Source organism: Perna viridis, chromosome 3 (assembly GCF_037379345.1).
Source record: "Perna viridis isolate PV_CMFRI_1.1 ecotype Kerala chromosome 3, ASM3737934v1, whole genome shotgun sequence".
Lineage (NCBI taxonomy): Eukaryota > Metazoa > Mollusca > Bivalvia > Mytilida > Mytilidae > Perna > Perna viridis.
Genome location: NC_142447.1, coordinates 43,828,353 through 43,845,733, shown reverse-complemented (window position 1 = coordinate 43,845,733; position 17,381 = coordinate 43,828,353). Strand labels below are relative to the sequence as shown.

At 31.6% G+C, this 17,381-nt stretch overlaps 1 protein-coding gene across 1 annotated transcript; it reads right to left on the bottom strand.

The window, feature by feature from the left end:
• Positions 1-2,763: 2,763 nt before the first annotated feature.
• On the bottom strand, positions 2,764-8,058 carry LOC148622389 (potassium channel subfamily K member 18-like). Its single transcript, XM_088572260.1, has 2 exons — positions 7,556-8,058; positions 2,764-4,077 (listed from the first exon to the last, which is right to left on the bottom strand). Exons 1-2 carry the CDS (start codon positions 8,040-8,042, stop codon positions 3,086-3,088), a joined length of 1,479 nt encoding a protein of 492 aa, XP_088428386.1. The 5' UTR covers positions 8,043-8,058; the 3' UTR covers positions 2,764-3,085.
• Positions 8,059-17,381: the final 9,323 nt, after the last annotated feature.

The following is a 17,381-nucleotide window of genomic DNA, read 5'->3' as shown; positions in this document are numbered from 1 at the left end:
GTTATATTGGTTAATTCGTACTCTACATAGGTACTTTTAAAGAAGTTGATTTGAAAACGATTTGTAAGTTCTAACCTCATGCTGAACATTGGCTAATTTTTCGAAGACAGTTTTAGAAGTAGACATGTATGTCAAAATAGATAGGACTTACTAAAGACATAAGCTTTTGCTTCAAAGTAATCCCAGCACGACATACTTACGCAGAGTAATCATGCCTGGTACACCTGCTATTGTTTCTTTATTCTTTGTCTTAGCTAACGAGTTTATACGTTTGTAAAGCAAACTCTTCACCGGGAAATATACCTATTTCTCAGAAATTAAACTCTTGGCTTCTAGATCATACTCGTATCCTCGAACAGTTCAAGCGCTCCCCTGTCAAACAGCGCGATTTGTATCTTTCTTCTAGTCCATGGGCTGGAGGATCTACCATGCACCCCCACTCATCAACTGCATGGTGATTCTTAGGTACCTGTATACCTCCCATTACCGAACCAATTTGTCGCCAAAGAATATTCTCGCATTCTTTTTCAATATTAGCCTATATTTGTACCCCACTGGATCAAAAAGCCAAGATTTTTGTGACTCAATTGTTTTAGAGTCTTAGACTTCCTAGCATAGCATGTGTGAACAAAGTAAACTAAATATTAAGATATCATTATATAGCCCAATGTCTCAGCTTTACAGTGGTACCAAGAAAGTTGCGGTGACACTTAGCGTGTTGCGGTAAAATGAAAACAAAATGTACCCCTACCCCGCTGAAAAATCGCTCAAATTGACATATTTTTCAAGGTCAAAAACCCTAGAGTATTTATGCTTCAGTAAAAAATAGCTTATTTGGTATTTTCTGTTTAGTATTATCACAATTTATACTTCTGGGGTTCTTTTGATGATTTTTGGTGATTTTCGGAGTCAGAATTTATCAAAAGAAGCTAAAGATGGGATGTTCGATTCTCCGGTAAAAAGTCACATAAATTCGACTTTACAAATTATTGCTCCATTAAAACGTCTCAAATTTGGCATCATTCTATAGATAATTTAATTTTCTACATAAATAAACCACGATATTCTGAAAAAAGGGAAATGACGGGTGATATAGAAGAAATTCTGAAATTCTGAAAATTCCCTTTTTTACGATTTTATAGTAATCATTACCCTAAAAAGAAAATCTAAACGCCTTAATTTTCATATATATTGGGAACATTATTATCTTAATTATGAATACCTAAAATATGAGTTTTACGGTGTCGGTATGCTGTGAATGAGAATTCTGTTTGATATTGAGACCAGTTATCTATGGGTAGGGGGTAATATTTTTTAACTTTTTTTGAAAACTTTCTGGAAATATAATTTTTCGTGGTTCATTTACGTAGAAAATTAAATTATCTATCGAATGATGCATAAATACTCTAGGGGTTTTGACATTGAAAAATATGTCAAAGTGTTACCGCATTTTGCTTGGTACCATTGTTAAGTTAAGACATTAGGCTACATGATGATAAATACATATGTCAGTTTACTTCGTTCTGTAGAAAGTAGACGTTCGTACAATAAAAAAAAACTTAAAAAGTAGATTTTTGCCTCATGGAGGTTTAAAAAAGTTGCAAAAAAAATACAAAAATGCTTTTGAGGTATGACGGTACCTGAAAATCATACTTTGGTTGATGAGTGGAGGGTGCACGGGGGTTTTACCATTTTTTATTTGGTTTCTTTTGTTTTTGCTTTTGTTTTGTTTTGTTTTGCTTTTCTTTCTGTTTTAATTTATAGCTTTCCATTTAGATGTTTTTATACATACCTGTCAAACTTTTAATAGCTGGTAATTCAAGTGCTACTTTTTATTCATGGTTTGAATACTAATGTATTTTTTTGTTGTACACTCAGATGCAGCAAAATTAGCGAAATAAGCATTCTTTGAAGCACTTGTTTCATTGATGTTATTTGACATAGTATTTACTTTTTCCCCCGTTATTTCTGCCTTGTCGGAATGAAACAAACACATTGTTCGAAAAATAAGAGTTTTTCAAATTTTCACTTAGGAATCATTTTATAAAGATTGATTTGCAGTTTGACCTAAGTGTGTGACAAACCTCATGTCAATTGTAAAACCACGGAATACGCTGAGTTGACATGTTCTTCATTTGCACATCTAACAGCCACCATGAAAAAAATCCCCTCTTCAACTTTTTTCTTTCGCTTTAGTAACGATAAGACTTCTTTAAATTCATTCAATCGATTTTTTTAAACAGGAGCAAGTTTTAATTGTATGATTCTTACTATAAAAAGATGGTGTAGGAGACGAACGGTTGGGGCAAACTTCATAGAACCTACATTATACATGTTATGTTTTACGCAGTAAATTTTGAAGCTTACATAATTATCTAAGTGGTATGTGTAAAATGCAGAAATATGTTACAGTCACTTGTATACACAAATGTTCAATATGTATCAATTGTTATATGAGAAACAAGTTATATTTCCCCTTTTCTCATGTAACCTCTAACTTCAGTAGGGTACAGATAATACAAAAATTTAAAAATAAAGGGGATGGACTGTTCCCAAGTTCCCCAGAAATGATAAGATTCAGTATGATATGCCAAGTTACATAATTCATGCATGCAATGTATTGCGATCTTTTTCCCAAAACTTCGGGAAGTATTGCTGATCTTAACACACTCTTTAATTGATTTGAGATGTGAAACTAATGACTCGATGTTGAATATATGGAAAATCATGGAATCGTTTGTTGCATACAAATATACAGATGTATTCAGTAATTATATTTTATTTACAAAACTTAAAAGAGGTAGAAAGCTAACACTAAGTATGATAGCATATGCCAAATGATGCAAAATGATGATTTAGAACACGTTCAGAACAGATGGTTGAATGTTTTTAACAATTATCCTGTTAAGTAAATTGTGATTGCGTCACACAGTGCTTGACTTCATTAAACCATAATTTGTAAAGAAATGCTTGCACACATAAAACGAATAAATAACGGAATATCAATTCACAACTTTTCAATGGACGGAATGTAGAAAAAAGTTGTTGAATGAGAGATTTTAATGAATGACGCGAGGTTGTATTTCTAAAGTGTACTATCGTTATTTAGCTTTGGTGTGTTTTCTTTTGATCTACTTTCATTAGAGTCAAATGAATGTTTTTTCGCTTTTTTCAATTCATTCTGAATGTTAATTTCTATATTTTTCTTCACTTCTGAAATTTTCCCCTTTGCACTAGTTCCTGCCTTCGACACTTTGTCGCGTGCTTTGTTCATTTCCTTTCCGACCACTGCCATCTTTTCTTTTCCCGCCTCAACAACTCTTTCTCGGGCTTTATCCATATGAGCTTTTGCTTTATCAATGGTCGCTGTAAAAAACTCAATACCAACATTTATACACATAGATACAAGAGCAAGTCCCATGAACAAGTATATGGCTGAAATTAGGAAATATTTTGGATGTGCGGGAGTTACATCTCCAAAACCTATGGTGCTGATGGAAATGAACACAAAATAGAAAGCATCAAGAAATGTCCAGTCTTCCCATAGCAAGTACATAATGGCGCCTAAGAAAATGTATATAACCAGTATGATCCCTGCAATAGAAATAGGAAGATTAAATGAATCGTCTATTTCGATGTCATATAAAACTTTTACACGCTCTGCAGAAGATGAAAGGGTAGAATTATCTACTTCCAGTGAATTCTCACTTACAGCCTTTGATTTCAAACTTGAATTTGGTGAAGGACCTGGGTCGTGTTTCTTGATAAAAATGATCGATTCCTCGCTTTTGCTTTTCTCCTTTGTTGAGTGGTCGAAGCCGGTATTTCCGTTCTCGCTATTCTTTTCTCTGTTTAGGCGCCTTCTACTGATTCTGTCTTTTACATTTTTTATGACTTTCTTACGGAATTTTCCTGTATAGTAGTATCTCCTTACACTAGCGTATATCATTTTTAATAGAACAGTGAACCGTCTTCCAACTTCAGCTAGTACTAACAATGCTAATGGTATTCCCAATACAGCGTATACCATGGCAAATAACTTTCCTACTGGAGTGAGGGGTACTATATTTCCATACCCTACAATAAAAAATAAACCATAAAATTAGTTGGGTTTTTTTTTAAATGATGTAACTCACCATATGGTAGTAGGCAGTGATAAACAAAGATGGAAGCTTCCTGTATAAAAACTAATTGGCTTCCTATCTGTCTATTTCTTTTCTTTTGTAAATTTTCGTCTTTATAACAATCATGTAATTCCATGCGGCATTCACGGTAAGTGCATGCAAATATGTATAATGACTTTATATTTTTGTCTATTTTGTAGAGGTGTGTTCTTGAATGGCGTATTCTTTTATACAGACTAGACTATATATCAGGAAACGTAACAAATGCACCGAAACAATCTTCTTTAAAAAAACCATGATTTATTGACAATAGCATTTCATTCACCATTTTCTAATTTTTGTTCAGTTCATTTACCAGTAATCATTACTTCTTTAGTAAATATTTCATTTTCTAACATCTGAGTGAAATACTGTTGAAATCGCGTGCTGTTCGATGTAGCTTGATATGTTTTGGTATATTTTTTTTTAATTAGCATCAAGGACTTGAATTAATTTAACCTATTCTAATTTCTAACGAACCTATGGGGAAAATAGGGTGGGCTATTCAATTAAAATGTATGCACGCATTGAAAAATGAAGATGATACACCTTGTATGTAGATTATGTTTTTCCAGTACTTAGGGAAATAGGATATTTATTTTGGCAGTTCGGGGTAATTTTATGCGTGTTAACACCTGCTCTGATTTCATACGTTATATAATTGTTATTACATACATTAATCTATAACAGAATGACTTTGTATTGTTTGACCAGCATTATTTATTTTCTGATGAAACTAATCAACATTCTCGATTGCATTTCTGCCAAGGCAAATTGGCATTTGTTTTACACATGTAATGCAAGACATTCAGAAGAGAAAACAGATAAACATACCAATATAGATTGTTAACCCTTTAATCCTTTCCCTCTGATAACAATTGTAAAATATGCAATGATTTTCTAGAAGAAAGTGCTTCTACTTTAAATTATTTCTCAAAGTACCGTCGGTGATTAATATAAGCGATTTCAGTTTGATCATCTGCCAAAACCATTTCACGAAATATCAACTTGATGTAGCTTAACCGCAGAGAAGTGACCTTTGTCTTAATTCATGCCCAGGCGAAATGTCTAAAGCTAGTAAGTAATTTCGAGGTGAAAAGTGTTATAACTGAATATTAAAATCAATAAAACTGCATGAACTGCAGAGCAGAATTATCAGTTGTTAAGTAGTAATTTTTCATCCTCCCACAATTATCAACAAAGGCTTTGTGGAGATAAGACAGTTTTATTTATGGACGAACTATCAGACAGGGTAATGCACTTATATCATAGAGCTATAAATTGATCATTATGTTATATGCGGCATGTTTGTGCAGATCATGCATTCTATTGTTTCAGTTCACTCGACCGAATGATCCCTCAGCAAAAGTACAAGGTCGGTCATGTTTGGCCAATTTAGCCCTATACCTTTTTGTGTTAATTTCATATTATTTTTCTTTGAATAAGGTTCCCCACAAAAGTTGAACCCCATGTCATTCGACAGAAAGGGAAATCACAGGAAGGGGTATTTTGATTATTATTTTTTTACATGGTGCTATTAAATTCTTATTTTGAAAGATCTTTCACGAAACAAAATGTTCCTCAAATTTATTTAGTTCCAACTCTGCCGCGTGTTCAAGGAACGATGAAATTAAATTCTTGTAAAAGGGTGAATTTAATTAGCCCAGATAAAAACATAATTATTTGAAGAAAAAAATAAGTAGAAATTAGAGTGCAAAAACAAGTAGTTTAGTACTTATGTAATATACGCAGTATTTGGAAATATTGATTAAGTTATAAAGTTCTATTCACGACACAGAAAATTATACTTGTATTCAAATACATTTGATTCAGATTACTTCAAAGAAAGCATTAAATGCAGAACTAAGAATGATCAAATGTCTATAATATGGTTTAACATCATGCTAAAAATTCCGTCCAGTTTCGCAAGGTCATTAAAATTAAAAACATTAAAAACATTAAAATATTACCCCCTCATCGGCTATACGGATATCAAACTTCCCTAAATATCCTAATATTTCTGCGCTCAAACGTCCCATAATTAGAACAGTGTTGAAATTTAAATACTGAGGTGATTTCAAGATGTTGTGAAGATATTTTTTTTTCTTTTGAACATCCAACTTTAATATGTTGTGTTTACATTCGAATACTTGCCTTTCTCATTAAAATACGTGTACAGCGTATCGAGTTTGCAATATATATAATTGGTATTTTTTTTTTATTTAATGACCACTGGGTCTTTGCCACTACTGGTGGACCAAAGATCCCGAGGGTATTCACCAACCCAGTAGTCAGACTTGTCTGACCCCCAAAATTTTTTTAATCATATTTATAAAAATTACACATTTCAAAATACTGAAACACTGAGGCTTCATTCCTTGTCTTGTACATGATAGAACCTCTCGATGATGGATTTGGCTTCTTATATCGATTAATTTGGGTTTGAGTACTTGTATAAAATCATTGATTGGATTTAGATCTACCTATATATTTGAGTCTAATGCTACTCGTCAGAGGTAACTCCTCGAAAAACGTGTGCAGCATATTGAAATTCGCAATATATATGATTTTTTTTTTATATAAGTAAATCATTATCTCAAATATAAAAAAAAGACTTTCATAAAAATTGTAAAGTTGTTTTGTACCACAGACTTGTGTGTTCTCGGTATAAATAACTACATCATTTACCAATATCTTTCGAGTTGGTTTTATCAAGAAGTACAATGACCGTTTCTTTCGACTTTATCAAACTTGAGGTTGACACTACCCTTTGATAACTTATGCCAATGACGAACTATATAATTAAGCTGCTAATTAATTAGTCTAATGCCAAGCGATAAATGTAAACGAATTCTTATTTATCAGGCATGTATCGACCACCCCTACTTGCCATGTTGTCAGATAGAGAGAATGCAGAAAATGCAGATGCTTTCATACGCGTGTAAAATGGTAACTATGTGTCCTGAAAAATGCTCAAAGTAAATTATATATCGACATAAATGCAATTATGGATTACCAGTTTCCTTTCATTTTTTTAACAATGGAGCATAGACATCAAAGGACGTCTTTCTGGTTATCAACTAATCATTTTCGGAGTCTGTAATAAGTCACAAGGCAGGTACAAACATTTAAATTCCCAATAAGGTGATATTCTTTAGTGGTCAATAAAAAAAGAAAAAAAACATATAACGGTTCATTCGTTCTGTAAAAAACCCGAGAGCTTACTTAAAGGATGAGAACATTTGCATCAATCCTGAATCAGAATGCAAATGACCTTAGAAGTAGTGCACAAAAACATATCTGTATCTACTGCACTATTGAAATAAAATAGGGGAATAAAGGTATCAAATTACTGTAACAGGAGGTCGTGAAATTACTGTATTGAAACTTACCAATAGTGGTGTATATAGTTCCACAGAAGAATAAAGCGCTCCAGAAACTCCATACAGTGTCTGGTCCAGCAACACTACCAAGATTACGGACCTCCTGTTCGTATTTAATCATAAGCGCTCTCGTATTTATTACATATGTTGCATTATATCCATTCTCATATTTTTTCAAAAGATTGTTTGCTTCCTCATAAAACTTCACTAAATAACGTTCCCGAGTCGTATTCATTTCTTGTTTTATTTCAATTTCTTTTTCAGATTCAATACTTTGAAATAACAAAGCGCCTAGTACATTGTATATCACAAGTAATATTATAAGTCCTCCAAGGGATTTGCACATGTGGTAAAATTTCAAAACTGCAGCCTTTATTGTGCCAAGTACCATGGTCACTTTTGATTGTTCTTCAACACACTGCTCGTGGCTAATTCCTTGCTCAGCATCGTTATTTTCCATTTCGTCCTGCGGTGGTGCTTCGTTGTTGTTCTCCATTTCCACGATAGAATATAATAGCAGCAGCTGAAGAAACTGTTTATATATACAGTGATGTTTATTAATAGATAGATGAGCAAAACATGTCAGTATCGGCACCAAAGTGTTGAATCATTCACACTAACCAGACTCGCATGATTAACTCCAGTGTCTGGTAGGTAGGATGGTGGCCCATACTACTCTCAATTTATTCTTAAGAATGTCTATAAGTGTTACGTTGATGGTTGATTTATTGTGTCTCGTTTATTATTTGATAGATAAGTAGTTGTATGGTATAGCGAGAGATGCATTTGACGGCTGAGAAAAGTGAAGTAATATTTATCATATATTTTAGGCTTATGAATATACATGAATGCATATAAATGCAAATAATAAAAAAAAAGTCATAGTGCCGGGAAAAGTTTCAAAGCATACTTGGTCTGTCATTTTCAAGATAGTATAGTGCTAATGGCTTTCTCCGACATGCCGCTTTTTTTTCTTTTTATTCGTTTAATTCTGGATTTTTCATTCTTTTGACTTTGAATAATTTCATTGTATGTATCCATCAATTGCATTTATCATATAGTGAATTTCTTTTATAAACAGGCAAAACAAATGATTTCATTCAATTTCTCAATGAAATAACTTTGAGATAAAATATCTGTGTAACATAATAAATCATAATTTGCTGAGAGATCTAAGTTAAGAAATTGTTTAAAAAAAATGATTTTCTGTAATCATAACATATGTACATGGATGAAAAATCAGCAATGTATTTACCGTTTGGTCTCAAAGTGGTTCATGCTATAGATATGTGCCGAATATATCATTTCAGTTGCATCATTCAGCAGTAAGATACTGACAAATTAAAGTACTGTATATAACCTAGTAGTAAACGAATGTTCAATATGCGAATACAAATAAATTATTAGAAGCTTTATATGTTTCTTACATAATTCCTTTGCTTCCAGAAGCAAATTTTCGTTCTGACAATAGAAACGATAATCAGTTGAAGAAAGGTGATTGTTTTCTGATTAGGCATATACCAAATCCTTTAGGCTAAAAACCACCAATTCCACTTTCCATAGGCTTCTATGCTAATTTCACAATATTCAATGGCTTCTCTGGACTTTACCTTAACTTTAACCTGCAGAGGACTATATATCAGCATGATTCTACATATGTCAGCTCACAATCCTCAGAATGGCATGTGGGGTTAGCAGACTTGCAGTGCAGTACTGGTCACCAGAAGTGAAGGGTCTATAAATAGCATGGGAAATCCCAGTGTTTTCACAAGATAGGGGTATATTTAAAAATCATTATGGAGATTAGGCCTCACATCACAAGAAGCAAAATGCACCTATAAAATGTACAGAAATGTTTTTCCTTTCAGAAACTGTTTAAATTTTTTAAATAAGATGAGAACTTTTTTCACAGCACTATGAGGAACAGGGGTAATTTCTGCGTAGGACTATTTTTGCATACGTTCCAAATGCTCATTGGTTGAATTGATGGTCTGTAACCTAAACAGTCACTTTTCGTCTTAGAAAAAATAAATAACTATACAGGTTTCTTCCTACACACATACTGAATGCATTTGCAAAGTTTCAGTGAAATGTGACAAGCACTTTTTTAAATATTTGATTTTTAAATATAGGGTAACCAAGTTGTGCGAGCAAAAAAGTGACAATATTCTACCATACTTAAATGCATTAAATATTTGCAAAGAACTTTTTCTGACTTTTCAAATAAAAAATATCAATCACAACTTGTTTTTTAACAATATTAATGAAGAAATAGTTTTAAAAGTAATCATTTTCTGAGAAATTGGTCTATTTTTAAAAATTTATTTCTGACATGCCTCCCCCTTTTTCTTGATCACATGTCAAAAATCCTAAATCTTTAAATTTTCACAAAAGGTGATATATTTGGCTTTACATTTGTAAATACAGTGTTTTCACATTAAAACATGACCAGTAAAGGGCACCTAAAGCAAAAAAAGTTCTCAGTAATGGATTTTCCATGTTGCCATAGGGGAATGCTGATATGGCCTTAACCGCAGTAATGAAAGTGAGTTTTTCCTCATTTCTAACCTAATTTTTGCTCAAATCTACACAAAACTTGATTTCAAGTGCTTATTACCACCATATTTAGGTCAATATAGCCCTCAAAGTTTAATATTTGATATTTTTACTAAATTTTCTACACTTTTTACAAGATAGGACATGAAAATCAGCCAAAAAGACCAATTTTCCATAATTTGGACCTATAACTTAAAAAAATGCATATTTTGAAGGATTTTTGTAGTGTATTCCTCTCATGGCAAAGTTAACAAGATCTTCAAGTAGTTTAAAGCTATTTCAAGAAACTTTTTCATTTTGCCATGGCTTCAACTTAAAGAGTCACTTTTTGTCTTAGAAAAAATAAATAACTATACAGGTTTCTTCCTACACACATACTGAATGCATTTGCAAAGTTTCAGTGAAATGTGACAAGCACTTTTTTAAATATTTGATTTTTAAATATAGGGTAACCAAGTTGTGCGAGCAAAAAAGTGACAATATTCTACCATACTTAAATGCATTAAATATTTGCAAAGAACTTTTTCTGACTTTTCAAATAAAAAATATCAATCACAACTTGTTTTTTAACAATATTAATGAAGAAATAGTTTTAAAAGTAATCATTTTCTGAGAAATTGGTCTATTTTTAAAAATTTATTTCTGACATGCCTCCCCCTTTTTCTTGATCACATGTCAAAAATCCTAAATCTTTAAATTTTCACAAAAGGTGATATATTTGGCTTTACATTTGTAAATACAGTGTTTTCACATTAAAACATGACCCGTAAAGGGCACCTAAAGCAAAAAAAGTTCTCAGTAATGGATTTTCCATGTTGCCATAGGGGAATGCTGATATGGCCTTAACCGCAGTAATGAAAGTGAGTTTTTCCTCATTTCTAACCTAATTTTTGCTCAAATCTACACAAAACTTGATTTCAAGTGCTTATTACCACCATATTTAGGTCAATATAGCCCTCAAAGTTTAATATTTGATATTTTTACTAAATTTTCTACACTTTTTACAAGATAGGACATGAAAATCAGCCAAAAAGACCAATTTTCCATAATTTGGACCTATAACTTAAAAAAATGCATATTTTGAAGGATTTTTGTAGTGTATTCCTCTCATGGCAAAGTTAACAAGATCTTCAAGTAGTTTAAAGCTATTTCAAGAAACTTTTCATTTTGCTATGGCTTCAACTTAAAGAGTCACTTTTTGTCTTAGAAAAAATAAATAACTATACAGGTTTCTTCCTACACACATACTGAATGCATTTGCAAAGTTTCAGTGAAATGTGACAAGCACTTTTTTAAATATTTGATTTTTAAATATAGGGTAACCAAGTTGTGCGAGCAAAAAAGTGACAATATTCTACCATACTTAAATGCATTAAATATTTGCAAAGAACTTTTTCTGACTTTTCAAATAAAAAATATCAATCACAACTTGTTTTTTAACAATATTAATGAAGAAATAGTTTTAAAAGTAATCATTTTCTGAGAAATTGGTCTATTTTTAAAAATTTATTTCTGACATGCCTCCCCCTTTTTCTTGATCACATGTCAAAAATCCTAAATCTTTAAATTTTCACAAAAGGTGATATATTTGGCTTTACATTTGTAAATACAGTGTTTTCACATTAAAACATGACCAGTAAAGGGCACCTAAAGCAAAAAAAGTTCTCAGTAATGGATTTTCCATGTTGCCATAGGGGAATGCTGATATGGCCTTAACCGCAGTAATGAAAGTGAGTTTTTCCTCATTTCTAACCTAATTTTTGCTCAAATCTACACAAAACTTGATTTCAAGTGCTTATTACCACCATATTTAGGTCAATATAGCCCTCAAAGTTTAATATTTGATATTTTTACTAAATTTTCTACACTTTTTACAAGATAGGACATGAAAATCAGCCAAAAAGACCAATTTTCCATAATTTGGACCTATAACTTAAAAAAATGCATATTTTGAAGGATTTTTGTAGTGTATTCCTCTCATGGCAAAGTTAACAAGATCTTCAAGTAGTTTAAAGCTATTTCAAGAAACTTTTCATTTTGCTATGGCTTCAACTTAAAGAGTCACTTTTTGTCTTAGAAAAAATAAATAACTATACAGGTTTCTTCCTACACACATACTGAATGCATTTGCAAAGTTTCAGTGAAATGTGACAAGCACTTTTTTAAATATTTGATTTTTAAATATAGGGTAACCAAGTTGTGCGAGCAAAAAAGTGACAATATTCTACCATACTTAAATGCATTAAATATTTGCAAAGAACTTTTTCTGACTTTTCAAATAAAAAATATCAATCACAACTTGTTTTTTAACAATATTAATGAAGAAATAGTTTTAAAAGTAATCATTTTCTGAGAAATTGGTCTATTTTTAAAAATTTATTTCTGACATGCCTCCCCCTTTTTCTTGATCACATGTCAAAAATCCTAAATCTTTAAATTTTCACAAAAGGTGATATATTTGGCTTTACATTTGTAAATACAGTGTTTTCACATTAAAACATGACCAGTAAAGGGCACCTAAAGCAAAAAAAGTTCTCAGTAATGGATTTTCCATGTTGCCATAGGGGAATGCTGATATGGCCTTAACCGCAGTAATGAAAGTGAGTTTTTCCTCATTTCTAACCTAATTTTTGCTCAAATCTACACAAAACTTGATTTCAAGTGCTTATTACCACCATATTTAGGTCAATATAGCCCTCAAAGTTTAATATTTGATATTTTTACTAAATTTTCTACACTTTTTACAAGATAGGACATGAAAATCAGCCAAAAAGACCAATTTTCCATAATTTGGACCTATAACTTAAAAAAATGCATATTTTGAAGGATTTTTGTAGTGTATTCCTCTCATGGCAAAGTTAACAAGATCTTCAAGTAGTTTAAAGCTATTTCAAGAAACTTTTCATTTTGCCATGGCTTCAACTTAAGGCTAAAAACCACCAATTCCACTTTCCATAGGCTTCTATGCTAATTTCACAATATTCAATGGCTTCTCTGGACTTTACCTTAACTTTAACCTGCAGAGGACTATATATCAGCATGATTCTACATATGTCAGCTCACAATCCTCAGAATGGCATGTGGGGTTAGCAGACTTGCAGTGCAGTACTGGTCACCAGAAGTGAAGGGTCTATAAATAGCATGGGAAATCCCAGTGTTTTCACAAGATAGGGGTATATTTAAAAATCATTATGGAGATTAGGCCTCACATCACAAGAAGCAAAATGCACCTATAAAATGTACAGAAATGTTTTTCCTTTCAGAAACTGTTTAAATTTTTTAAATAAGATGAGAACTTTTTTCACAGCACTATGAGGAACAGGGGTAATTTCTGCGTAGGACTATTTTTGCATACGTTCCAAATGCTCATTGGTTGAATTGGTGGTCTGTAACCTTTATATTACAGATTTCCGGAGAAACAACAACACAGCATGGTTAGAATTAGCATTAATAAAACTAATCAAATTCAAAATAGACCTAACAATAATATAGCATTTAATTCCGACAATTATGAACAATAACATAAAGGTAATTTTACATCATAAAGACAATATTATTCGAAATTCCAACTCCTTGTCTACCGACTTCAAAGTAAACACGTACTTCATGTAAAGCAATTTAGATATGAATGAAATCTGGAAATGAACAGCAATGATATACAATTTAATGGGTGAGATAATGTGTTAATGTAACAGGAAGTAGAAGATGAAAGTTACAGGCAGCTATTATTCAATTTAAATGTTGACATTCATGATTTTTTTTTAAATTACTTTAACATAAATTCCTCCACTGTGTTTCATTTTTATATCCGACAATTTGACTTTCAGTAATGATTGAGAGTTACATTGTATAGTTAGTTAGACTTGCTCAAATTCTCTCTGTAACGTATGTGTTTTTGTAAATGAATTCGAATATCATAATACTATAAAAAATCAATTCACCATCTATCTGCAGTATAGAGAGTCTCTTTCTATAGCAAACGGATAGTAAAAAGTTAAGTGTGTAGATATATACAACCTGTTAAATAATAATACAGAGAGACCTGCAGCAAATCTATATAGTTACTACATTTCTTTTAAGGCGAACTCCATGTAAAAACATTGAATGGTTTTTACTTGCTTGTTCAAATACTGTCCAAAAATAAATTTGTGTTCAGTTTAACCTCAGAGAGTTGAATATTATTAAAAAAAACTAATACCACATATGTATGATTTTACAGCATATATATATATACAACGTCTCCGAATGTGACTTACATTATCTTCCCTGTATCAATTTGATCCGATGGAGCAGTGTAGCGAATAGAGCCATCACACTCTGAGACTTTGTATAATATTGATTTGTTGTGACATGTATATTAATTTGATCCTCTATCCTACAATATTGATTTGTTTGGACATGTATCGTTAATTTGATCCTCCATCCTACATACATGTAATAACATCTAGATGAACTGTCCCGTACTACCATAAATCGTGTACTAAGTCACAATATATATATATATATATATATATATATATATACGTCTCAGTATCTGACGACTCTATTCGCCACACAGCTCCATTGGATCAAATTGATACAGGGAAGATAATGTAAACTTACAGAAGGGTCTGAAAAATTCCCAACGATGTTAGAACTGTCAAATTTGCGATGTAAATTTTTGCATTTATACATATAATTTTTTTTAATTTTGTAAGTTTTTGAAACTCAAAAATATAATTTCACGCAGATATTTATTCTTTATTTTGTTTTAATTAAAGATTGACTGTTATATTGTTTCGGTCTTTTAAGAAATAACCTCAATCACGTGGTACACACTAAATAACTTATGGTCAAGTGGGCACCACGGGTTAGTTCAAATAGACCGAAAAATATAACAGTTATGCCTTATGACATAATTCAAGTGCTAAAATTCAAAACAGGTTGATGACGTCACAGTCATTTCAAAATTTGGTCTATGAGATGATAAACGAAACTTTTGATTTAATCAGAAGCCGTGTTACTTCTAAATTAAATTAAAAGGATTTAGGAGCGTCAATCAAAATGAAGGAAGATATTGGTTTTGTTTTATTGTAATATTTGATACATTTATCTTCATTTGGGTAAAGGTCGATTCAATCTCAGTATACTTTGCAGTAAATAGCATGAATTATATACGCTAGATTTGTCCCAAAACCTGTGGCTTTTAGTTTATACTAATATAATAAAACACAACTTAAATGCAAATAGCGAAAATATCACTTATACAAGCTGAGAATCATTAACTGATTGATACGAAGAAGATTCTATAACCCTCTAATGATGTTTAAATCAACAAATTCGGAAAATTAGACGCCAGAAGCCTTGTATATAGACTTATATATGTTTTATATTATGAAAGGCGTGAAAAAAATTCGTACTAGAAAATATGCTTTTCTATTATAGAACACCTCGGTTTGTTTTGCTTATAATTAATAGTTTGGTTGCTATAGAAGTAAAGTGAGAATGAAAGAAGGTTCAAAACTTAGGAGTATGACCAACCTCACGTCCGCATGGAACAATACCTATACTGAAGTCAATGACTATGTTAAAACGTGAAAATGTTTGACGGATTGCATTTGTAGTTTTTGATTATGAAAACCCTTCAAGGTATGTCAAGATCGGCTCCTGAAACGTGTAGAAATATTGGATTGCTTTTTATTGTGACAGTTGTCAATCCCTTTTTATAAAATTTCAGTATCATGCTTTTTTGTGCACCATATTATTCAAAGGTATTAATTCTACTCTTAAATATGTTTATGGGAACATAAAACCGATGCTTACACTGTACATCTAAGTTATGTTTCATATTTACAGGTACATTTTTTCGCCATGTACGATTAAGATTCTATGTGTATTTCTATGTCATCCTGGTATATTTTACGTTGACATTTCTAGAAAGTAGGTAATCCAAACCTATAGTATTGCTATTTATATATCTTGGTTATCCCATCCTTACTTAAGTGATAATTGTCTATGGTTCTCTGGTATAACGAAGAGCGACAATTATCTATAAACGTAAATAAGTACCAATTTGTCCCTACCTAATAGAAATGTATTAACAACAATCCCAAACGACATTTCATTAGGTAAAGTATGGTAATCTTTATCCTTTCATGAAAACTTTGTGTACAAATAAAACATGATAATATCGAAATATGAATAATTCCAGTCTTATCGAATTATTTTTTTTCTAAAATATTTATGATAAACTATAATTTACTGGTGTTCTTTTGAGCTTTTTTAAATCTCAAGTAGATAATCATTTAGTTTGGGAAGATTATCTGTCGTAGTAATATGTGAGCGGAGTGATAAGAGAAGTATAATCCACCAGAAAAAAATAATTTGACTTATTGGAAACCAGATAAATTACATTATCTCAGTCTAAACTATACCCATGAACCTCAAGAAATATGATTAAGGCCTATCAACGTAATAAAGCATCCTTTTCCAAAGTTAGATTATATGATGATCGTGGCTATCTGATCCATCTGAGATCTAATAGCTTCCGTGCCCATAAACGCTACAATGCCTACGTAATTCAGCATCCTTTTCCAAACTAAGATTTAAATGAATCAGGAAAAACGATCATGGTTATCTGACCTATAGTAAGCGAGACTTCTAATATTGTTTCGCATGTCACCTTTAAGAAATAGCACTGTCGTATATATTTGTTTTAATCTCTCGAAAGAATTTTTATAAAAGTTCGGACATTACAATTAAAGAATTGTTCAGCTGATACAGTGTTTTGCAATTCAGTTTCTGGTTGCTTATAGGATAGAAAGATACTTCATAATTTTATCCCTTGACAATTTTAGAATAGTAAAATTCAATACAATTCTTCCACCGAAAAGATACAGGAGATTTTACTCTTAAATAGATTTGAACATCTACAATTTCATTAGTGATGATTATTTGTCTCTGTGGATTTTTTTCATATCGGTTTCCCAAGCAGTTCTTACTCGATGTTTCCGGTTGTGAAACAATTAACATAATAATTTTAATTTTTTTGCATATACAAAAGTATGTACTGTTGTCAAAGTTAATATTTAGCATCTAATCAGATTTTTAGTTGTTTGACGGTTTCTTTAGTTGCCACATCTGAAATTAATCTTGGATTTGTTGGACGTGCGATTACTCTGTGAGCCGAGTTTTAATCTATTCGTTGTCTCTAGTACATATTATCTCACAAATCAATAATTTTCCTTTTTCCCTTTTTAATTTTCAATTTTTCTCCTGGTTTGATTTCAGTTGTTGATTA

What these genes read in the sequence shown, in the direction of transcription:
- LOC148622389 (XM_088572260.1), bottom strand. Translation starts at nt 8,042, where the DNA reads ATGGAGAACAACAACGAAGCACCACCGCAGGACGAAATGGAAAATAAC. An exon ending in AACTATATACACCACTATTG is followed by an intron (nt 4,078 to 7,555) that starts GTAAGTTTCAAT and finishes TTTTTATTGTAG; the next exon opens with GGTATGGAAATATAGTACCC.